This window comes from Bubalus kerabau, chromosome 7 (genome assembly GCF_029407905.1).
Source record: "Bubalus kerabau isolate K-KA32 ecotype Philippines breed swamp buffalo chromosome 7, PCC_UOA_SB_1v2, whole genome shotgun sequence".
Lineage (NCBI taxonomy): Eukaryota > Metazoa > Chordata > Mammalia > Artiodactyla > Bovidae > Bubalus > Bubalus kerabau.
Genome location: NC_073630.1, coordinates 98,933,237 through 98,958,130, shown reverse-complemented (window position 1 = coordinate 98,958,130; position 24,894 = coordinate 98,933,237). Strand labels below are relative to the sequence as shown.

Sequence of the window (24,894 nt, the reverse complement as noted above, 5' to 3'; positions counted from 1 at the left end):
TGTCCGAAAGGCGAGCGCTTTCGGATCTGTGCGGGCTGCGGGGTAATAGAAGGAGCCCCGAGCTGCTAGGCTCTCTAGGGAGATGGGCAGTCACTGCTGGCCAGTGGCGGGGTTTCTTAGGAAATGGGAGTGCGGTCACTTGGGGTAACCTTCTGCGATTCTGGGACCCACATAAGACTCCTTCTGAGTCCCCCAGTCCTCAACGCCTCACTCTGGCTAAAGTTTGCCGGGTTTTACCCTGAGCACAGCACTTTCATTGTAGCTTGGCAGTCTAAAGTTAACGTACTCAACTGTGGTTTGCATTTCCTTCTAAGGAAGGCTGTGTTTATTTGAAGAGCTGGAATCTTACTCCAGACAATTAGCAGGCAGGTGATCCCTGAAGATGGGTAGACTTCCTAGGTTCTTGTAGCACCTACCTTTCAGTTGCTGATACTGTTAACTTGGCTTGAAGAAGAGGTCAGGTTACACTCTGATTCGTTTTTCTGATTCGTTCAATTTTTTTTTTCAGGTCTGGGAGTGTGGCAAATAACTGGATTGAAATTTACAATTTTGTCCAGCAACTTACAGAGAGATTTGTAAGGTATTTCTCCTACTTTTCTTTTCTAAGCAGGAGACTTTGAGTTGGAGGCAAGTAGACCAAAGGCTAGATAGGATATCCTTTTTTGGAAACCATTTGCAAGCAAAGCCTTTACTGAAGTGTTGATTATTAAGTGCCTCAAGGTCTTATCACACACATGCTGTTATTAGGACAGCCCTTCAGTTGTTGAGGGATTATTTCATCTGGATCCCAGAAACTTGGCTCAGGCTCTGGGGAAGTATCTTCAGATATGATTCCAAATGTCTTTTCCTTTCTGAGTTTTCATCTGTTTTGAATTTCATTTATGCTTTCTCATAATTTATCACTTTAAAAGTTTATGCTAATAATATCCATAATATATTTTCCATTCCACACAATTCTTAGCATTATTGAAGTCCTCATTAAGAAAAAAAAGTGTTGGTAAACTTCAAATGAGCATGTGTTAATAACCCACTACCAGAAAAGGCACTTGTGTGTGTGTGTGTGTGTGTGTGTGTGTTTAAAGAAATGACTTGTGTTTACACAATGTGTGGGTGTGTGGCTGGTTTAAAATTTAACTGTTCTATATATGCAATAAGCCTTACTAGGAAAAATTGGTTTGTCTCCTATAAAAAGCATAACTGCTATGATAGCCAGCTTACTCTCTTATTTAGAGGTAACCAGAAATTAGGGGCTTTCTTATTTAAAAGTAACCCTAGGACACTAGGCTTTTGAGGCTTTTTTCCTCCTCCTCTTTTTTTTTTTCTTTTTAAAGAAGAAAAAAATGCAACGAGGAAATGCAAGTTTATCAAGATAATGGAAAGGACATGAAAAGGAGCTGTATCATTAAATATTGCTTCTTTCAGTCGTGTTAGCCCAAATGTTTTCTTTAAAACAGGCTTGGATGATCAAAACATTTTGAAAGTCATGTTGCAAGTAACTTCAAACAATCTGTAGAGGCCTAGGAAATCCTTGCTTTCAGTTATTGGCAGCAGTAAGCTTATCCCTATAAAAATGTATGCTTGTCCATGTTCAGTCATCAGTCTCCTGTTTAAGAAGCCAAGTATAACACTCATTTCTGGACAGGGTCTAAGGTAAGCTTGTCTAGGAAAGAAAAGTAAATGAGGCTCTATATCGTTAAGTGTCAAAGGCAGGAGAGAGAGTCGTTGGTAAATTTTCTGATTTAATCCAAGAGTGTGCAGAGTGTCTCATAGATTTTGATCAAATACAGTGGGTCATTTCAGTACATTTCCAAGAAGTAGGGCTCTTATTTGGTCTGGTTTACAAATTGGAATTCTGTAGTAAACAGTTCTCTGGCACAAGTTTAATTGTTCAGTTACTAACCCATAATATATTGTAGGAAATGAGTAAAGGGTGACTACTGAAGTGAATGACTTTTCAAATATGTATAACCCTTGGGCATCATTCTGCTCTTCAGTTTATAGAGCTGAGTGTTACAGCTTCAGGTTCAGATCTTAAGAAACATTGCATAGGGTGTCTTTGAAACAGGAATCATTCTGTGAGATCAAGGCTTAGAGCTTAAAAGGTGTAGCTAACTAGGGCAGTTGTTGCCAGTTGGAAGTATGATGCTAAAGACTTAGAGAACTGAACATGTCTAATCAAAATGTGATTTGTTCTTCTTTTTCACATTGTCCTTGACACTCCTTAAGTAATCCTACCTCAGGATAACTTGTATGAACTCCTCTCATAGTTGTGGTAATTAAATCAAACCTGCTTGTCTCCAGCCCTAAACTTGCTATGATAATCATTCTGAAGGGATTGGCCTCCTTGAAGGAGATGAGGTAGAAGGCCAAAGAAAGAGCTTTCTACAAAAAAAAAAGAAAGAAAATTTTCCACTGGCGTGGGATTTATCTTTCTAGGTAATTTCTTCCTAAAGTGGCCCTGTGGGTCAGAGAGGAGTGCCTGAGTGCTGAGCAGCACTGACTAAATCCAGAATGACTTATGTGATAATGGTAATGTTAAGCAGAGTTCATGTATCTACTTAGGGGTTCCATTTAAAAGAAGCCTGGACTGTTCAGTGAGACTGATTTTAAATGAGACTCCCTAGCTATACATCTGTATTATATCAATATTTCTTTTAAAAATATTTTAACTGCCTCTTTTCTTATTTTGCAGCCCTCAAATGAGATTATCTTTCATTGTGTTTTCTTCTCAAGCCACCATTATTTTGCCATTAACCGGAGACAGGTTAGTGCATTATCACTTTGCTGCAGGCTTTTAGTAGAGACCAATCTTAAAGGAATGATGGATATTTCCAAGTGGTGATTCAGGCCTCTCAGTGGAATCAAGCAAGTACACAGACAATTTAGTTCTCTTCACTAATAGAGGGAAAAGGAGGTATGAATAATATAAAAGAGCAGCTAATCTGAAAATCAATATCATTCACATTGCTGTGGAATGTACAATGAGACCCAGATCTCAGCCTTAGTTGTGTGTTTACTGCCACCCACCTTTCCCCCTCTCTGTTACTGTAAGTAGTTCTACATCTTTCTTGTTTCGATGTAATATATTAATCAACTAGGAATTTGAAGAACATTAAGGAGGAGAAAGATATGGATCTATTTGGATAATTTACTAGATGGAGCAGACATCCTGCATCTTTAGACTTACTCTGAGGTCCACTGATGCCGAATATGTTTACCTTTATGAAAGAACTCGCTTTTAATTTCATAAATATATGTATTTATGAATTTGAATTTAATTTCATATATATATGTATATATAAATTTCCCCCAAATCAATGTCATAATACTTTATATGACCGTTTTGATGTCGTTTGAACTAATCATTGTGGCAAGTTAGAAGCAGTCATTGATGTTAGGTGGCAGCCTGCATGGGAGGGGAGATTGGGGAAGAATGGATACATGTATATGTATGGCTGAGTCCCTTTGTTTTCCATCTGAAGCTATCACAACATGGTTAATCAGCTATACTCCATCATAGAATAAAAAGTTAAAAAAATAAGTAGTCATTGACATTTTAAAGAGTGGTACTTTCCATAGTGGGAAAGGAGATTTTCTACTTCATTTAACACGAAGTACACAAGGTAGTTCTTAATCAATTATTGAATAAATGAGTGGGTTAGTTTTATTGTGAAATCCAATTTCTCCAAACTGTAGTTTCAGCAAAGAAGGCTGTTGTACCTTGTTCTGTGTAATATGTGGATTTCTGAGAAGTTTTGTGTTTATAGTTCCTTTAAATAAAGTATTTTTTTTTAATTTTTAAAAGAGCTTACAGAGGTAACTTATTTAAAATTCCCAGAATTGATTTGGAAAATCCATCAAACTTCTAACATATTTGTGCTTTAAGTTTTACATTTCCTGGAGAGGAAATCTCTCTGTAGGTGGGGAGTCCAGCTTATGACCTCAGTCTCCTCTCTGATACTTCGTTTCATACTTTCTCATGTGCATCTGGGTCTCATCAAAGGCCGGGGAAACAGTAGTCCCTAACAACCCAAATACAGCAGCTGTTTATTCCCATTGATATAACAGGCCTTGCCTTCGTGAAAAGAATTTTTTCCATTGCCCAGCTTAATTTCCAAAGCAACAGCTTTTGATTCACCCCAGGTCACTCAGTGGTAAAGAATCCACCTGCCAGTGCAGGAGCTGCAGGTTTGATCCTGGATTGGGAAGATCCCCTGGGAGAGGAAATGGCAACCCACTCCTGTATTCTTGCCTGGGAAGTCCCATGAACAGAGGAGCCTGGCGGGTTACAGTTCATGGGGTCGCAAAGAACTGGACACGACTGAGCAACCGAGCATATACATAGCACGTAGCACAAAAAGAGAACCATGCTAACATTTGTGGAGTGCATATGTAGAGAAAAGCATTTAGAATATTGCCAGACACACAATAGACTCTCAGTAATTGTTAACTGCCTACTTTGTGCTAGCTTCTCTGTTAGGTACTTTGTATGTGAGTTCTCCAGCACTTTGATAAAGTGTAATCACAGGTCAGCAAGATTGGTATTGCATCAGCAGGCATGGAAAGGGTTTAAATTGTGTTAATCTCACTAACACAATTTTTACTATTACTATACACTATAATAATAGTAAATTTATATTACTGTACACAACCTCACCAACAATTTTAACCCAGGAGTTGGTGACGGACGGGTTAAAGCCTGGCGTGCTGCAGTTCATGGGGTCACAAAGAGTTGGACAGGACTGAGAGAATGAACTGAACTGAATCTCACTAAAGATTTTCCGTTATCATTGGTTGAATCTGATAAGGCAGAGGTTGGGATAAAGAGGCTTCTGTTTCCAGAGGCAGCATAATATTGCAGCTGAAAGTTGCTGAACCAATTTCCTAGCCAAATGGTCACAGACAAGTGACAACCTCTTTATGCTTCACTTTTTTCCATCTGAATAATGATGATGATGATGGTCATAATAATAATACCTACCTCATAAGACTGCTGTAAAAATTGAAGTCAGTGCGTGTGGACAATGTAGGACAGAGTCTGGCATATATGTATCAAGAGAAGAGAGCTTTGTTGTTGTTAGTATCTGCAGTTAGGGAGTGTGCAGTATTTTAATCATGGGGAGGCATTATCCTTATATAAAGGGATTATTGTACTGCTTGAAAGGATTTATAATAGTTCAGGAGGAATTCTAGTATAATGCTATTTGCAACTTAAAACATAGTTGGCTCTTCTTTCTCTTTTTAAATAGAATTAAATTTAGTTTTAACAAATTTCCCTGTTTGCCAAATTGCATTAGTTTAGGGCAGCAGAATGTATACTAACAAGGCCTGGGTTAGAGTTCCAGTTTTGCTACTTATTGGTTAGAGACGGGATAAATCATCTTCTCATTCTGTCAGTATTTATGTCTATAAACTGCAGGCATAATCTACTGTGTTTTCCTTCTTTCTTTCTTTTTTTTTTTTTTTACTGTGTTTCCTTAAGAGATTTGTGGGGATCAAAAATAAGACAATGCATACAAAAGTATTTTGTATATTACAGAACAGTTTCCATTAAAGGACTAAATTCTGAACCTAGTTGTTCTTTTACCAATTTTATTTAATTAGTAACTTTTCAAATTTCTATGGTCCTCTATATTTGGATATAAGGTCACTTTTCATTCATTATACCCCCCCCCTTTTTTTTTTTAAAAATTGGGGTATTGTTGCTTTACAGTGTTGTGTGTTTCTGCTGTACAACAAAGTGAGTAAGCTATATGTATGCATATAACCCCTCCCTCTTGGCCCTCCCTTTCCTTGCAACCCCTTTCCCCTCCTCCCCTCCTTCCACCCACCTCCTGCCCCAGCATCTCACCCCTCTAGGTCACCACAGAGTATCGAGCTGAGCTCCATATACTATACAGCAGCTTCCCACCAGCTATCTATTTTACACATGGGTGATATGTTTATGTCAAGCCTAATCTCTCAATTCAACCCACTCTGTCCATGTCCACATGTCCATTTTCTACATCTGCATCTCTATTCCTGCCTTTTAAGTGTGTAGAAATCATTCGCATATTTAGATGCAAGATCACTGAACGAATGTTGCCACAGCTATTGGGGATCCTTGTTTCAAAGTCTAGAAAGGGGAATTCTACGCATGAATTTTCTTGATGTCACACTTAGAGGTCTGAGCGCATAGGAAAAGCAAAGGTCAAATGCATCAGGTTTCACAATTTTGTTTCTGTTTCTCAAAATTCTTCTGTAGCTTGGTAAATATGGGAAGTACCTCTTTCATGTTTCAAAGTGGTTGCTAAATATCTTCAGTAGAGAGGAAGCAAGATTAGAAGGCGGTAAATCCTTACAGTTGGACTGTGTCTTCTGTTAGGGTTTCATCATGAAGTCTGGTACTATGTAAATGCATAAACAGAATAATAAACATGGCAAGAAATGATCAGTTATCCATTTTATATGCTCATGATTTAAAACCAGTATTTAAAAAAAATTAATTTATTGGCTGCATTGGGTTTTCGTTGCTGCACGTGGGCTTTCTCTAGTTGAGGTGAGTAGGGGCTACTCTCTATTGTAGTGGCTTCTCTCATTGTGAAGCATGGGCTGTAGAGCCCACAGGCTTCGGTAGTTGTCACACATGGGCTTCGTTGCCCTGTGGCATGTGGAATCTGCCTGGATGAGGGATCAAACCTCTGTCCCCTGCATTGGCAGGTCCAGGCGACTTTCCTGGACCACCAGGAAAGTCCTAAAAACATTATTATTTTGAATATTTCAATTTGAAACATTCTCTTCTTTTGCCCTCATGATTTTTATTTTATTTTATTTTCATTGTTGTTGTTAAATTGCTGCGTCCTGTCTGACTCTTTGCGACCTCATGAACTGTAGCATGCCAGCTTCTTCTGTCCTCCACTGTCTCCGGCTCAGATTCGTGTCCATTGAGTTGGAGATGCTATCTAAACATCTCATCCTCTGCTGCCTGCTTCTCCTTTTGCCTTCAGTCTTTTCCATCAAGAGTCTTTTCCAATGAATCAGCTCTTTGCATCGTGTGGCCAAAGTATTGGAGCTTCAGCCTCAGCATCAGTCCTTCCAATGAATATTCAGGCTTGATTTCCTGTAGAATTGACTGGTTTGATCCTCTTGGAGTCCAAGGGACTCTCAAGAGTCTTCTCTTTTATCCTCCATATCTGGTAGTCCCTCCACTCACCTACCCACCATCCTGCTCTGCCTACCCTGTATATCGTGTTTTGAGCATTATGTGCTCTGGAGGTAACACAAGGATGGATAATCTTGTGTGTGATAGTGAGGAGTGTACACAAACACATATAAATCAGGGCTGTATTATAGGATCCAGTAAGAGGAAAGTGCTGAGTGTTGACTCAATATGGAAATATCCAGCCCCTCGGTGTTAGAGAATTTGAATCAAGACTCATTTAAAAGGATATTTTCAGTTATTGTGTTGAATAATTGGTGATAGTGAATTATGCTTAGTTCTGTTCAGTGTAATCTTAATGAGGTAAAAGTGATTTAGTTGGAAACATTTAGTGAACACTTTTATGTGCTAGATAATGTGCAAAATGCTTTCCATTCATTACTTAACCCTTATATCAACTCCATGTCATAGATACTATTATCTCAAGTTTATAAATGAGGAAACTGAAGCTGAGAAAGGAAATGTAGCTTGTCCAAGGACACACAGTTAATCAGTGATGAGGAGTATATTAGCCAGAATGGTCTCTTGAAATGTAGAATAGATCATGCCATTCTTGCTCTTAAGACAATCTGATGGCTTAGAGTAGAAAGCATTTCCCAGTGGCCTAAAAGCCCTACCTGACTGCTCACCCAATCCTGTCCTAACACTGCATGCCCCAGTCTCGCCCACTGCCCACCTTTCCCTTCCCCGAACGGGCCGAGTGTGTTTCCGTACTAGCAGTTTTGCCCTTTGTCTTCCCCATGTCTTGCCTGGCCTCATCCCATGTGTCACCTCCCCGGAGAGGCCTTGCCTTGGCATCAGGTGTGAAGCAATCCTACCCCACCTTCCCAGTAGTGTCTCACAATTCTCTATTTGGTTATCACTTTTTGAAATTGTTCTGATAATTAATCGATTTATTTTATCTCCATAACCCTAATGTAAACTGCATGAGAGCAGACGAGTCTTCTTTGTCTCGTTTACCTTCACCTCTATATCTTAACACCTATAACAGAGCTTGAAACATACTAGATGCTCAGGAAGTATATGTTGAATGAACGATTGAGTTGGTCTGACTCTAGAACCTGAGTTATTAACTGCTATCAAATGTTTTCTCTCCTTAAGAAATAATAAAACATGATTTATATTTGCTAATCTTCTCATTCTTATTGTTATAGATCAGTTACGAACATTTCCAACTCTCTTTTTGATATACTTGTCCCCAACTTGAAAAAGTCATAAAATTGTTTGACCTGAGAATAATAATCAATTACTTAGGAAAAAATATTCTGTAGGCAAACTTCTAGGAAATTAAAAATAAGTTATTTGATTAAATTTATATAAAAAGTGTAAGTAATATATACATTTCTGTTATTTGAAAGGATTTCTTTTAATTCCTTTGAATCCAAGTTAAAAGTTTACTTGTGATAAGATAGTTGGTAATTTATAAATTGGTTCATTCATTTTGCAGGCAGGGAAATTTGTCAGTATCTGTCAACGTTTAGAAGTCTTCTATCAGCAATTTTACTTTAAGGACTATGCCCTCCTGAAATAGTAGCACCAGTGTGCAAAGATAGGTATATGTGAGATTAAACCCTGAAGCATTGTTCATAATGTGAAAATGGTAGTAAATCTAAATGCTCATCAGTTGATGATACTGTAATTAAATTAGAGTATATACATAGAATTGGATACTATGCAGTCATTCAAAGAACTGGAAAATCTCTATATATTGTTATGAAAATATGTCTAAGATATACTAGTTGAGAAAAGCAAGTTGCAGAATACTCTGTTAAAGATGATAAAAACAAAAATTTTAATGGTTTTTATGGTATGTGTGTATGATAATGAATGCATGGAAAAAAGTCTGGAAGATGAGCAACAAATTGCTAACAACAATATTGTCTTAGCAATGAGATTCAGGGTCGGGGTTCCTTCAGTGAGATTCAAAAGGTGGGGGCTCCTTCATGTTTTAGTTTCTATACATTTAGGTTATTCAATTTTATTTGAATAATGTACTATTTATAAAAAACAAATGCTTAGGTTTAAAGGAAATATGACTGACTTATGTAGCCAGAGACAACTCTCTTGGTATCAGAATGGAACTAGGAATAGAGCATTGTTGTTGTTCAATCACTCAGTCCTGTCTGACGCTTTGCGAACCCATGGACTGCAGCACGCCAGGCTCTTCTGTCCTCCACCATCTCTTGGAGTTTGCTCAAATTCATGTCCATTGAGTTAGTGGTACGCTGTGCTTGGTCACTCAGTCATGTCGGACTCTTTTTGACCCCATGAACTGTAGCCTGCCAGGCTTCTTTGTCCATGGAGATCTTCCTGGCAAGAATACTGGAGTGGGTTGCCATGCCCTCCTCCAGGGGATCTTCCCAACCAAGGGATTGAACACAGGTCTCCTGCCTTGCAGGCAGATTCTTTATGGTCTGAGCCACCAGGGAAGCTCAAGAATACTGGAGTGGGTAGCCTATACTTTCTCCAGGGGAACTTCCTGACCCAGGAATTGAACTGGGGTTTCCTGCATTGCAGGTGCATTCTTTACCAGCTGAACTACTAGGGAAACCCATTGAGTCAGTGATGCTCTCTAACCATCTTGTCCTCTGCTGCCACTTGTCCTTTTGCCTTCAATTTTTCCCAGTGTCATAGTCTTTTCCAATGAGTTGGCTCTTTGCGTCAGGTGGCCAAAGCATTGGAGCTTCAGTTTCAGCAACAGTCCTTCCAATGACTATTCAGTGTTAATTTCCTGAATAGAAATAGAACATATTCAGCTGTTAACTTGAGGAGTGCTGAAGTGAAATGAAATGAAAGTTGCTTAGTCATGTCCAACTCTTTGGGATCCCATGGACTATATAATCCATGGAATTCTCCAGGCCAGAATACTGGAATGGATAGCCTTTCCTTTCTAGAGGGTATCTTTCCAATCCAGGGATCGAACCCAGGTCTCCCACATTGCAGGTGGATTCTTTACCAGCTGAGCCACAAGGGAAGCCTGGCGGAGGGGCGCAGATCCTGAAGGTTGCTTGTTAAATGTAAACATCAGGACTGGACTTTGGGTCCGAAAAACGTAGGCACTGTATACGAGCTGTGTAACTTTGGACAAGTTATTTCACCTCTTGCTACCCAATTCTCTTGTCTGTTATAAGGAGCTAATCATTCCTACTGTGTAGAAGTGTTGGGGTAATGTTGGGATGATTAAGTGCACATAATGCATGAGAAGGCCTAATTAATGACTAGGTGGGAAGGAGGCTGAGGCTGAGATGAGATCTGGGTCTTATCACTGTACCTCCTCATCACCGTTATGTGCCCAGATTCTAGCAGAAGTTTGAAGTCAAGTGACTGCTCAAAGTGACACGGCTAAGTCAGAGCCAGAATTCACCCCTGCATATGGCTCTTGAGCATGAGCACCTAACCATTCCACTGCCTCAGAATCTTTGTTCCCCTTTATCCAGCTGGTTTCCAGAATTGGTCAGAGTTGTCATAATTCAAAGATATATTCATCCTCTAAATTTCTTCTGGTCTCTTACAAACCAGTGACGTGGTGAGAGGAAGTGACTAGTTGTTTTTGTTTAGATTCTAACAGGGAAGTAATTTTTCCTGTTGAGAAGAGTCAGTGCTGGTCACACATTGTGCTAATTCTGAGAGGTCTGAGCATGGCAGCAACTCAGATTCCAGTCGTGGATGTGGGAATAGTCGTTTTCAGTGAAGTCCCGTGTTTGCTTTATGGGTATGTTCTAGAAAATTAAATGCATTGTTACTCATGTCTGGAAGACAGACCTGGCACACTCAGGTGGTAAAATGCAGAAGTCATTTTTTCATGGCCCAGGGAGGTGTTGAATGAGGAAATGGGGTGTAAACACACAAGATACAGCAGATAAAGACTTTAGGTGTCATCTGAGTACCTCACTTAGATAAGTGTAGACTAAATTAGAGATGAATTTTCACAAACCCATATTGTATGGGGCATTTTGTAAGCAGATATTTTTGAATCTAGGACTCCGACTTTGGATTCATTGGTCTGGAATCTGTACCACAGAGACCTTGGTGTATATTGGCCTTACCGTGGCGTGTTAAATAAAGAGTAAACAAGTTTTTATATAAAGTATGAGTTCCTAAGATAATGTATTAGCAATGTTTGTGTCTGAAAAATCATCTTTCACTCTTTTGAAACCCTTGAAAATCTTTTAAGTTGAGCTAATAGGGAACAATTTTTTTTTTTTTTTTTGCAGTTTATTCTTCACACTGTATGCCATATAACAGTATATAATGGCATAATTAAATAGATAGCTAGGATGGTCCCACATTTGAATGAGTGAGCAGATTTTCCCTCCTGTAATTTTTCTAATTTTGTCAGACTTATTATATAATATTGTGGTTTATTAATGGAAGGAGACAGAAGTAGTAAAGTTTATTGAGCACTTACTATGTATCAGACATTTTGCTAAATGCTTTATTTGCAATTGCTCAGGTAAAGTACAGTGCTAAGTGGATTATAAATCATTAGTAATTTTGTATGGACATGAACAACATCTTGAGAAGATTGTTTTGTCTCATATTCTACTCAGTCTACTAAGTTTTATTTTCCAAGAGCAATATTTAATTATGTTATGTAACTATACTTCAGCCACCTAATGCGAAGAGCTGACTCATTGGAAAAGACCCTGATGCTGGGAAAGATTGAGGGCAGGAGGAGAAGGGGATGACAGAGGATGAGATGCTTGGATGGCATCATTGACTCAATGGACATGAGTTTGGGTAAACTCTGGGAGTTGGTGATGGACAGGGAGGCCTGGCGTGCTGCGGTCCATGGGGTTGCAAAGAGTCGGACACAACTGAGCAACTGAACTGAATTGAAATCTTTATAAAGTTTCTGTGTATTACTACATTTTGTTTGCAGTTTTGTTCATTTCATATCACTGGCTGATAATCTCTTAAGGATAAAGTACAGTTCAGTTCAGTTCAGTCACTCAGCCGAGTCCGACTCTTCATGACCCCATGGACTGCAGCATGCCAGGCTTCCCTGTTCATCATCAACTCCAAGAGCTTGCTCAAACTCATGTCCATCGAGTGTGTGATGCCATCCAACCATCTCATCCTCTGTCTTCCCCTTCTCCTCCTGCCTTCAATCTTTCCCAGCATCATGGTCTTTTCCAGTGAGTCAGTTCTTCCCATCAGGTGGCCCTAGTATTGGAGTTTCAGCTTCAGCATCCGTCCTTCCAAAGAAATCCCAGGGCTGATCTCCTTCAGAATGGACTGGTTGTATCTCCTTGCAGTCCAAGGGACTCTCAAGAGTCTTCTCCAACACCACAGTTCAAAAGCATCAATTCTTCTGTGCTCAGCTTTCTTTATAGTCCAACTCTCACATCCATACATGACTACTGGAAAAACCATAGCTTTGACTAGATAGACCTTTGTCAGCAAAGTAATATTTCTGCTTTTTAATGTGCTGTCTAGGTTGGTCATAACTTTTCTTCCAAGGAGCAAGCGTCTTTTAATTTCACGGCTGCAGTCACTATCTGCAGTGATTTTGGAGCCCAAGAAAATAAAGTCTTTCACTTGTTTCCATTGTTTCCCCATCTATTTGCCATGAAGTGATGGGACCAGATGCGTGATCTTAGTTTTCTGAATGTTGAGTTTTAAGTCAGCTTTTTCACTCTCCTCTTTCACTTTAATCAAGAGACTCTAGTTCTTCTTCCCTTTCTTCCATAAGGGTGGTGTCATCTGTGTATCTGAGGTTATTGATATTTCTCCTGGCAATCTTGATTCCAGCTTGTACTTCATCCAGCCCGGCATTTTTCATGATGTACTCTGCATATAAGTTAAATAAGCAGGGTGACAATATACAGCTTGATGTACTCCTTTCCCAATCTGGAGCCAGTCTGTTGTCCCATTTCCAGTTCTAACTGTTGCTTCTTGATCTGCATACAGATTTCTCAGGAGGGAGGTCAGATGGTCTGGTATTCCCATCTCTTAAAGAATTTTTCCACAGTTTGTTTTGGTTCACACAGTCAAAGGCTTTGGCGTAGTTAATAAAGCAGAAGTAGATGTTTTTTGGAACTCTCTTCCTTTTCCGATGATCCAGCGGATGATGGCAGTTTGATCTCTGGTTCCTCTACCTCCATACCTCTAACATTTATGCTTATAGGGTTATCTAAACTGGCATTTGGTAGCATAGATGTATGAGGCTTTTAGTTTTTGTGATAGATTGCTCCTTTGTGACCTCCAGTGAAACACAGAATACATACAACATATATGCATACGTGTGTGCAAGTGCACACACTCAGTTGTGTCTGACACTTTGTGACCCCACGGACTATAGCATGCCAGGCTCCTCTGTCCAAGGAATTTTCCAAGTGAGAATACTGGAATGGGTTGCCATGTCTTCCTCCAGGGGATCTTCCCGACCTAGGGGTTGAACCCTATTCTCTGGCATCTCCTGCATTGACAGGCAGATTTACCACTGAGACAAATATGATTATATATGTAATAGGTATAATATGTGTGTATAAGTATTTTTATATATTTATGTAAGTACACACATATTTATATATTATATATATTTATATATACACATGTATTTACATATGTTTATATAAGTATTTTAATTTAAATATATAATTTAAAAAATGTGGGCTGGGGCTATGGCTCACTTTAACCAATGGAATGCAACAGATATGAATGAGCATGAAACTGAGCCTCCAGTAACAATTTGCTCACTGCCTTTCCAGTCTTTACTATCCATCTCTTCAAGGTCATTTACCTTTTACTTTAGTCACAACTTTAATTTTTGAATATCTATTGCTGCATAATAAACTACTCCAAAATTAGTGATATAAATACAACTGGTCATTTCTCATGATATTGTGCATTGAATGGGCAGTTCTTATGCTTTGCCTGTTGTCAGCTAGAAAGCTGGAATGGCTAGAAGAGTTGAAATGACCCACCCGCATGGTTCGAAAGTTCGTGCTGGTGCTGGCTGTTGTCTAGGAGCTCAGCTAGGACTGTTGACCTGAGTCTTCATTCTGCTACACATGACTTCAACTCATGGCTGGGTTAAGTCTCCTCCTACCATGGTGATTTCAGGGTAATCAAAGTTTTTGTATGGCAGCTAGCTACCAAGGGTACATAAAGGGAAAAGTCCTGTGCCTCATTTAGAATTAGTCCTGGAACAGGCATAGTGATCATGAAAAACCACCCCAACATTTAGTGGCTTAAGCAATGATTTTGTTATCTCTCACTATTCTGTGATGGATGGCTCAAATGGAAGCTTTCTCTGTCCCACATGATATTATCTGGTGCTATAATCATAGAAGGTGGTTACTGTTATGGAGCACAGCTAGGGCTGTTTACTGTAATAATATGTTTTCCTCCATGGGACCTCGGCTTGTGGCCTGGGCTTCTCAAGGCATGATGGCTGGGTCCAAGAGTGAGTACTATGAGATGAAGGAAGCAGTGTCTCCATTTCTCTTAAGGGTTGGACGTCTAAGAATATCGCTTCTACCTTGTTCTAGTGCCAGGTAGTGACAGGGCTGGGCCAGAATCAAGGGGATGGGGGATAAATATCAACTTTTGATGGGAGAATGGGTGCATATAGAGTGGGAAGAAATTGATAGAGGTCATATTTAGAGATTCTGTACCATAGTTTATACTGAAAGTAATAATGAAACTCCAAAGATGAATCACTTTCAGAAATAAACATGCCAGCTATGCAATAATGAATAATGACTAATGTCTGTGTGACACTGACTTTGTACCGAATTCTTTATATGCATCAACTCCTTTGATTTTTCACAGCAACTCTGTGGAGTTATGTTGGTGTTACTTTTGCTTGACATGAAACAATGGAAGGATGCGGTGGTAGATAATTGGCTGGAGCAGTCTGGACTCCTATCCGTTGTGCCATCTGTCACCTCAAATTCAGCTTGTCACCATTTGTAGGTTTTCTAGAAGAGCAACATGGCAATGCAGAGGAGAAGCTGTAGTGAAGAGGGTTTGTTTTGGGCACTAGCCATTTCCTTTCTCTCATCTATCTCCTCTAATAGCTCTTCTGTCCAGATCCCACAGCTTTCTGAATTGTTCAACGCTGCCAAATATAATACCATTATATTAAAAAGATGATGGGCTTCCCGGTGCCTCACATGGTAAAGAATCTGCCTGCAATGCGGGGTTCAATCCCTGGGTTGGGAAGATCCCCTGGAGAAGGGAATGGCTACCCACTGCAGTGTTCTTGCCTGGACAAGTCCATGGACAGAGGAACGTGGTGGGCTTCAGTCCATGGGGTCGCTGAGCGACTGACACTTTCATAAATGTGATAGTAGTCACCTAATAAATGTCTGCGGAATGAGTGAATGAAGACGTCATTGGGGCAGCCATTCTTATTTACACTTTATGGACATGGAAACTGAGCTGCAGGAAATTAAACAACTGCCAGTGCTTACACTAGTTGCAGAACCCAAGTTTAGTTCGTTTCTGATTCGCTCCAAACCTGTCTTCCCACCTTGTTCTATAGCTTTCCATATCATTTGTTCTCACTAAAGCTTCAGTATAAAACTTTCTTTCCTCTATTCCTTTCCCTCCTCCTTTTTGGGTCTTTATCAAATTTTTTCAACCCTCAGTTTGCTGAGTGAGCTCTCCTTAGAATCAAGAAGAAAGTAAACTGGATGAACAAAATCCTACAAACAGGAATGACCAGTGTCAATAACAACCATAGTAGCTACAACTAACTCTACTTTTTTTTTTTCTTGGCCATGCTGCATGGCCTGTGCGATCTTAGATTCCTGACCAGGGATTGAACCCACACCCCCTGCATTGGAAGTGTGGAGTCTTAACCCCTGGACAGCTAGGGAAGTGGCCTAGCCCAGTACTTGTTATGTGCCGTTTAATCCTCACAATGGCCCTGTAGTACAGGTATTTTCCTCTTTGTTTTATAGTTGAGAAAATGAGATTGGGCTTGGAATTAATCCATGTTCTCTCTGGCTATAAGTCATCCATCCCTGAAACTGCATTTTACATTTTAAAAGATTATCCTAGTTACCTCCAAAACCCCTTTAGTAGAAGAACTGACTGGCAAAATAGGTAAGGAAAAGAGCATTCTAACAACATTTCATGGAATTCTCCAGGCAAGATTACTAGAGTGGGTTGCCATTTCCTTCTCCAGGGTACTTTCCCAACCCAGGGGTTGAACCCGGCTCTCCTGCATTGCAGGCAGATTCTTTACCAACTGAGCCACTAGGGAAGCCCTTTTCAACAACATGGAAAGGTTTTAAAATTAGATTAGATCAAAGTTTCATAATTCTTGGCCTCACTATAGAATGCTCTGGAGAATTTCCAAGAAATACCCTGACCCCAGCACACATCAAGTAAATTATAATTTTTTCCATTAGTGTCCAGAAGATTTTTTTTTTAAAGCCTTTTAGGCGATCCCAGTGTCCAGCCAGGGTAGAGAACGACATTGCACCTGTAAATGGGTGAGAGGGTAGCCGTAGCCTAGGTGTTAATTGTTGTTATATCACAGTGTAAGATCACAGTGTTCACATGTGTGGGTGCTCAGCCAGTGTGTGTAGACTGATTGACTGAAACCTAGAAAGAGCTTTGAAATCTGGAGAGTTAAGGCAATGCACGTTGAAAAGTTCAGGTTAAGTATAGAGATATATTTATAAATGTATATCTTTAGTCACAAGTAGAAAGGACTTAAAATTATGGCTGAATTGTGCTAGTTGGGCAAGTCAGAATTTTCTGCCAACTATTTTATTATGCCACTATTTATAAAATATATCTTCACCTTAGTTGTGGCATCATTCACACCTTCCGTAGTTGCGGTGTCTTATGGCTGGAGAAAGGCCACTGATGCGGCACAGTGCCTAGCAGTTGTGGTTGCTATGTTTCCTTCCCCTCCCTTCTCTTGTCTGCTTATCTTTCCTCTTCCCTTCTTATCTCTTCTTTCCTTTACTCAGCAGAGAACTTTAAAGGATACTAACAGAGCTGAGAGTGTTAATTTTTTAGATTAAAAAATAAGTCAATATGTTTTTGCCTCTGCCACCCCCCGCCTCTCTGCCTCATCCCCTCTTTTCAATCAACATAGTTATAAAGTCAAGAAGAAAGAGTTGATTATAGATTTGGGTACCCTGATGCCCAACAACAACAAAAAAACAGCAGTAGCAACAGCAATCAGAGGTTTCATATCCCGTTTTATTTGTTTAAATTCTGCCTCTTTCCAAGAAGTATTTGAAGTCACACAGAATACAATAGCATTGCAGAAAATTAGTAACATCTGAAAAGAAAAGCTAAGATCTTAGAAAAGAGGATAGAGCAATATGATAACCATATGAGCTTAACAGAATTTTCTGAATGAGGAAGACATTTACCACGCAGTTCCTGATAGTAGGGGCAAGAAATAGCTGTAGTTAGCAGAAAAGAGGAATTGTGTAGCGATTACTCATGGATGGCAAAGAAGCTTCTGCCCTGTGAGCTCACAGGGGACTTTGTGTGTCTTGCATCCTTGGCTACAGAATCACAACAAACTCCAAAGTAGTTTCGGTATTGCTGTTTGTTGTAGTTGAAGACAACGTTAAAGCCATACTCAGTGAATCTGATTGATTTGAGTTGATCTTCATAACATACACATTTTTTCTTCTTTTATTTTTAAACATTTTCTCCCTTGCTTTCCTTTAGAACTTTAAGTCATGGTATAAATGGATGAGTTGTGTTTTTTACCTACTATGTGATTTTTTTTCTCCCTCAGTTCACCATTTACTAATAAAGAAAATTTTAACTTATTTTTAGTTACTTGGAATCCCTCAAAGGTCCTATCTTGTTTTGATTTCCATTTCCCATTTGGTGACACTTTTTTTTTTTCAATTTAAAAACTTTTTTATTTATTTGTTGTATCAGGTCTTAGTTGTGGTGCACGAGCCAATTGCCCCATGGCATGTGGGATCTTGGTTCCCCAACCAGGGATCAAACCAGCACCCCCTGCGTTGGAAGGCAAACTCTTTATGACTGGACCACCTGGGAAGTCCCAGTGATACTTGTTGATAGAGGAGAGGCTGACAGAGTATGTAGTTACTCTGGAAGGTGACAGACCAGGGCTCATGTATGTTGATGTTGTTGGGTATGGCCAAGGAACACTTTTCCTCTTATGACTCTGTAGCTGCAAAAGTAGTGAAGCAGTTCAGAGTAACTTAGAATGTCACAGTGGCTGGAATGGGATACAGGCAAGAGTGCTCTGCTTCTTCCAGCGAAATAAGCAGGCAGAGACCTACCTTCCCACTCTGAATCCCACATTTGGCAAGTTCTTTCTGCTTTGAGTCTTCTACTAGTGTTGTCTAGTCCTCAGAAGTAATGATGATTAGAATCTGAACTAAATGGAGAAGGCGATTTTTACCAGGCAAAAGCTGTTTGTGTAAACTTGGATTTCAGTTGTCTTTTTTCATTTCTCTTTTGGCAGCAAACATTAATGCTTGAGGACACGCTGCCACTCATTTCTGGGAAGCACCAAATATTTGGTTTTTATCTGCATTCAGACTGAGTCAGTTTCAAGTTGTTTCTGTAGATATTAAAACATAAATATTTAGATAAAACAAGTTTATAAATTATGTAATTTACTCCATCATCTGTGGAACTATGAATTTTTTTCCTAGGGTAGATTGAAAAATTTATTGAACACTTACTTTGTAAAAGGCATTATAATAAGTAATTAGGGCAAAGTTGGGGGATGCATTATAAATAATAGACATGGTGATAGCCCGCTGTAGGCTTCTAGTCTAGTTAAGTGAAAATGTTAAATCTGTGAAATTATTTTAAAGTAGAATATTTTTAAGATACAGAATTGTTCATTGCAGTAAAAGTTGAATATGAATATATTTGGGGCATCTTAGAAAAAAGAGTGTACTGAAGTTAGTTAGGTTCAGAATAGGTAGATTTTAAAACAAGATTTAAAAGAGACAGTCAACATGGGTTGGTGGAAGTGACTGAGTTACAAAGAAGGAAGATTAGGATTATACTTTGAAAGTTGTGTTTTCTGGAAACTTCCTGAGATGAACTTGTCTGATAATAATTTTCACTACAATATTAAAATAGAATCCTTAAAATTAAAATAAAATAAGTTATTTTTAAATGTGGGTGAGGCTCTGATGAGTGATTTTATGCTTAAAATACAGACATTATTAAATACTCATTAAAATGACAGTATGAGGAGTTGTTTGCCCTCAAAACCTGGGACAAAACTGCCTTAATTGCAAAACTGCCACATTTTTTGAAAAGTGCTTATTGTGATCTTTCCTTATTTTTCTTTTAATTTTGTACTGTGTTATTTTCAGAGGCAAAATCAGTGAAGGCTTGGACAATTTGAAACGTGTTAGTCCCGTAGGAGAGACATACATCCATGAAGGACTAAAGCTAGTAAGTTCTTTTATATTTGTAAGTATGGGAAAGAACGTTTCCTTACTCTGTAATGAAATAAATTATAACTCCCTAGTAAAACTCGAAGATGCCATTACATGCTTACCTTAAAATTAAAAAAAAAAAAAATTCTTTTAGTTGTTCTAGGGATAAGACTGATAGAAAGAATTTACCATGGTGATAAAAGAAGTTTGGATGACAGTTTGCCTTTTAAAGAATTTTCCATTTTCTCTGCAACTATATTCAGAGAACCAAATTTTCTCCGTGGTTATAGTCAGCCAAGGCTAAAAACCTTTATCATTTACACCCAATAGTAATTACTCTATAATGTGAATATATGTATATTTCAAATTAAAATAGTTAATATAAAATACCCTGTTTTAAAGAAAGAAGAAAGAAAGTGAAGTCGCTCAGTCGTGTCTGGCTCTTTGTGACCCATGGTCTGTAGCCTACCAGGCTCCTCTGTCCATGGGATTTTCCAGGAGTGGGTTGTTATTTCCTTCTCCAGGGGATCTTCCCAACCCAGGGATCGAACCCAGGTCTCCCACATCGCAGGCAAACGCTTTACCGCCTGAGCCATCAGGGAAGCCCTATGCTGTTTTAAAAGCTAGTCCAAAATAGTTTGATTTTACCAGACTTAAAATGCAGCTTGATGGAACATGCTGGTTAAAAGTTAAGATTAACTTGTGAGTTGGACAATTTTTCTTCAATTTTTCAGGCAAATGAGCAAATTGAGAAAGCAAGAGACTTAAAAACCTCCAGTATCATAATTGCTCTGACAGATGGTAAGTTGGACGGTCTGGTGCCATCATATGCAGAGAAAGAGGTGAGTATTGAACTGAAACTGTCTTTACACCCCAGTGTATTTTGCTGTATGTCTCTGCATGTATAGCCTGATGTTTGAATAATTTACCTGTCTCCCTCTCTCTGTCTCTCTCTCTTTCTCTCAATAGGCAAAGATATCCAGGTCACTTGGGGCTAGAGTTTATTGTGTTGGTGTCCTTGACTTTGAACAAGCTCAAGTAAGTACAGCAGATCTGCAGCCTTGACTCTAAATCACATAATAGTCTTAAGGAGAGTTGATCAGATTTTTCAATAATGACTTGCACGCATGCTTCCTTGGTGGCTCAGACGGTAAAGAATCTGCTAGGAATGTGGGAGACCCAGGTTCGATTCCTGGGTTGGGAAGATCCCCTGCAAAAGAAAATGGCTACCCACTCCAGTATTCTTGCCTGGAGAATCCCATAGACAGAAGAGCCTGGCAAGCTCCAGCCCATGGGGTCACGAAGAGTCAGACACGACTGAGCAACTAACACTTCTATGTATGCTAAGTCGTTTCACTTGGGTCTGATTCTTTGCAGCCCTGTGGACTAAAGTCTGCCAGGCTTCTCTGTCCATGGGATTCTCCAGGCAAGAATACTGGAGTGAATTTCCATGCCTTACTCCAGGGGATCTTCCTGACCCAAACCCATGTCTCTTATTATGTCTTCTGCATTGACAGGTGGGTTCTTTACCACTAGTCCCACCTGAGAAGCAGTGTTAGTCACTCCTGGGGTCTGACTCTTTGCAACCCCATGGACTGCAGCCTGTCAGATTCCTTTATCCATGGAATTCTCCAGACAAGAATATTGAATTGGGTTGCCATTCCATTCTCTAGGGGGATCTTCCCAACCTAGGGGTCAAACCTGGGTCTCCTGCATTGCAGCAGAATTCTTTATCATCTGAGCAACCACAGAAACCCACTTAATTGTTAAAGATCTTCTATAAAAATGGCCTCCTGTCTTGAACTGTGTTAGTAATGTTTGATTTTGATGGGTTTCATTACCTAATTAAACTGAAGACAAAACTCTATTTTTCTTGAACATTAATAAAATAATATGCATGCTCCTCTTTAATCAGCTGACGAGGTTATCATGACAAATCTTGTTTAGATGTTTTAGTTTGAAAATTTGACTCTTAGGAGCTTAGAATTTGAGAAGTCTGTTGGAAAAATCTTTAATGATTTTCCTTAAACAAATGTTTTTGTTTTTTTTTTTCATGAAGTTTACAGGGTTTATGTATTAAATTTTTTTTCCCACTCACAGAATGTTTTTGCATTTAAATGTCTGGTTGAGTGTGAGTGAAGCTTCTGTGTCTCATGACATTTGCAGCTCGTAGAGCTCTGCACTGTTTTGAAATTGTGACTTGAGGCCGGTTGTAAAGGGGCTGTGCCTGATCTGGGTTCACGTTGTTGTGCTGCATTTAGAGTACACCAGTTACTCCAGTCAGTTCCTGACAAGGAATTCATCCTCTGGTGTGATTTTTCAGAGGAATGTAACTAACAAGTAAGGAAGGGTATAAAAGGTTGTATGTCTCAACCACCTCTCAGTGAACTTTTCCTCCTTTTTCTGAAGCTCGAAAGAATCGCTGATTCCAAGGAACAAGTTTTCCCCGTCAAAGGTGGATTTCAAGCTCTTAGAGGAATCATTAATTCTGTGAGTATTTCTTTGTGGGTAGGAAAGAATCATCAATTTTAAATTAAAAGAATTTAAAAATTTTTTTATTTTGTTTGGGGATATAGCTGATTCACAATGTTATGATAGTTTCAGGTGAACAGAGAAGGGACTCAGCCATATATAAACATGTATCCATTCTCTCTCAAACTCCCCTCCCACCCAGGCTGCCACATAAAACTGAGCAGAGCTGCTGTGTTATACATAAAGTAGGTCCTCATTGATTATCCATTTTAAGTATAGCAGTGAATAGATATCAATCCCAACCTCCTTAACCATCCCTTCTCCCTGTTCTTTCCTCTGGCAAAATGTTGTCCCCATAAGTTTCTCTAAATCACAGAGTCTCTGAATCTGTGAGTCTCTTTCTGTTTTATAAGTTCTTTTGTGTGATTTCTTTTTAGATTCTACATATAAGGGGCATCCCTTAGATATATTTTAAACTATAGGGAGTAATCTTGTTATCTTGAAGAGAGAATTTAAGAAGGAAATTTGTTGAGTATTGCACATGCAGGGAAATTCTAGAGATACGGATTTTGTTTGTGAGATTTGGAATTAACTCTTACAAATTGAGTGCTGTGAGCCTGGGTTTGTGATTTCAAGTTTAAGATTGTCATCACCAGTCTCAAAGCGCCCTTTGAGCATGGAGTTCCTCACTGAGTTGCTATCTTGAAAGTTTTATAGGCTTTGTAGAAGTATACAATAAAAATTTGGATTGGAATGTGTGATTGCTTCCTGCTCCAAATATGGGTATTTCTTAGCTATCAGTGAGGCAACTCGAACCAGCAGCAGAGTATTTGACTGCGGTTGTTGTTCTTTCCATTTTAATGATTAATAGTTTCACTGGAACTCATAATATTTCTGTTTGGAATTCAGTTGAGCTGTCTCTGGTGATTGTTAGAATCCGGGCTATCCTAAGCAGGGGAAGGGGAAGTGGAGTGATGAAATGCAAAGCAAAACTCCTGGGCTTTCGTAGCTGAGGTTTATGTTTCATTTTACTGCCTTTTGCTAGAAGCAGTAGGAACAGTTGCTATTAAGTATTTATGATATTTTTGTAAACAACATCCTAAAATGGAAGTGAATAATATATATATATTCTCTAAGCCAAAGTTTTTCCTTTAATCTTTGGATATTTATTGAAGGGAAAAAAAAATCTCAGTTTTTTTCTGACATTTGGTTTTGGTATTTAAAATTTCTTTTTAAAGATCATGTTTTTTTCAGAAACATAGGGTGAGATTAAAAAAAAAATTTGTTTTTGGTAGCATGTATGCTTTTTTTTCCTCATGATAAACAGATCTTTTCAGGGAAAACATGCAATTTAGTTCTATCCCATATAAGAATAGCCAGTGGAAAGGCCAAAACTAAGTGCAGAATAGTAACAGAGATATAAGTATTTTAGGAGTTTTACATATGTATTTATTTTCAGGAAAAAATTTCAATGTAAAATTAGTAAATATTTTTGGAGATGGATTCAAGGTACATATTGCACAACTGTAATTTGTTTTAAAATATAGGAAAATGTATTGACAATGCAAAAGGGAGGATAATTTGACCCTGTAAAAAAAGTGTGCTGTTCTGTGGTTAGTTGTTCAGTTGTGTCTGATTCTTTGTGAGGCCATGGACTGTAGCCCGCCAGGCTCCTCTGCCATGGGAATTCTCCAGGCAAGAATACTGGAGTGGGTTGCCATAACCTCCTCCAGGTGATCTTCCCAACTCAGGGATGGAACCCACATCTACTGCATTACAGGAAGATTCTTCACCGTCTGAGTCACCAGGGGAGCCCAAGAATATTGGAGTGTGTACCTCCACTCCCTTCTCCAGGGGAACTTCCTGACCCAGGATCGAACTGGTGTTCCCTGCGTTGCAGGTGGATTCTTTACCAGCTGAGCTACTAGTGAAGCCCGTGAAAAAAAGTGTATTGTATTTTAAATAGAATTTTATTGTACTTGGGAATTTTAAGTTATTTTTATAATTATACTGAAGGAGAGAAGACCTCTGTGGGTTTAGCCCCTTTGGAATTATTTTCTTTCTATCAAAGGATTAATTCAAAATTCTCCTGGTGATTAATTGGCATCTGAAAACTCTCTTTTTGTGGGTTATGACTACAGATTTCTCCTTCAAGAAATTGCGTAGTTGATTATTGGAGGAGATGAAGTTGTTGTTATATTTATTTATTCAGTTTCATTTTTAAAATTTGTATTAAGGAAACTTTTGAATGGGGTTCTCCAGGCAGGAATACTGGAGTCAGTTGCCATGATTATGTTCTTTGCAGTCAAAGATGAGAAGTTCTATATAGTCAGCAAAAACAAACCTGGATCTGACTGTGGCTCAGATCCTGAGCTCCTTATTGAAAAATTCAGGCTTAAATCAAAGAAAGTAGGGAAAACCCTTAGGCCATTCAGATATGACCTAAATCAAATCCCTTATGATTATATAGTGGAAGTGACAGATGGATTCAAGGGATTACGTCTGGTAGACAGAATGCCTGAAGAGCTATGGATGGAGGTTCATAACATTGTACAGGAGACTGAGCCAAATCCAAGAGAAAAGAAAAACAAACAAAGAAATGCAAGAAGGCATTGTGGTTATCTGGGGAGACTTTATAAATTGCTGAGGAAAGAAGAGAAGTGAAAGGCAAAGGAGAAAGGGAAAGATATACCTAACTGAATAGAGTTCCAGAGAATAGAGAGGAGAGATAAGAAGGCCTTCCTAAATGAACAATGCAAAGAAATGGAGGAAAACAATAGAATAGGAAAGACTAGAGATCTCTTCAAGAAAATTGGAGATATCAAGGGAACATTTCATATAAGGATGGACATGATA

The 24,894-nt window shown here is 39.0% G+C and overlaps 1 protein-coding gene across 1 annotated transcript in view; it reads left to right on the top strand.

The window, feature by feature from the left end:
• Window positions 1–24,894, top strand: part of ANTXR2 (ANTXR cell adhesion molecule 2) — a 169,509-nt gene that overhangs the window by 988 nt on the left and 143,627 nt on the right. Inside the window, exons 2-7 of the mRNA XM_055588895.1 lie at window positions 509–580; window positions 2,693–2,764; window positions 19,501–19,582; window positions 20,301–20,408; window positions 20,536–20,604; window positions 21,976–22,056. Of these exons, the coding sequence (XP_055444870.1) occupies window positions 509–580; window positions 2,693–2,764; window positions 19,501–19,582; window positions 20,301–20,408; window positions 20,536–20,604; window positions 21,976–22,056 (484 nt within the window). The remainder of the gene's footprint in view (window positions 1–508; window positions 581–2,692; window positions 2,765–19,500; window positions 19,583–20,300; window positions 20,409–20,535; window positions 20,605–21,975; window positions 22,057–24,894) is intronic.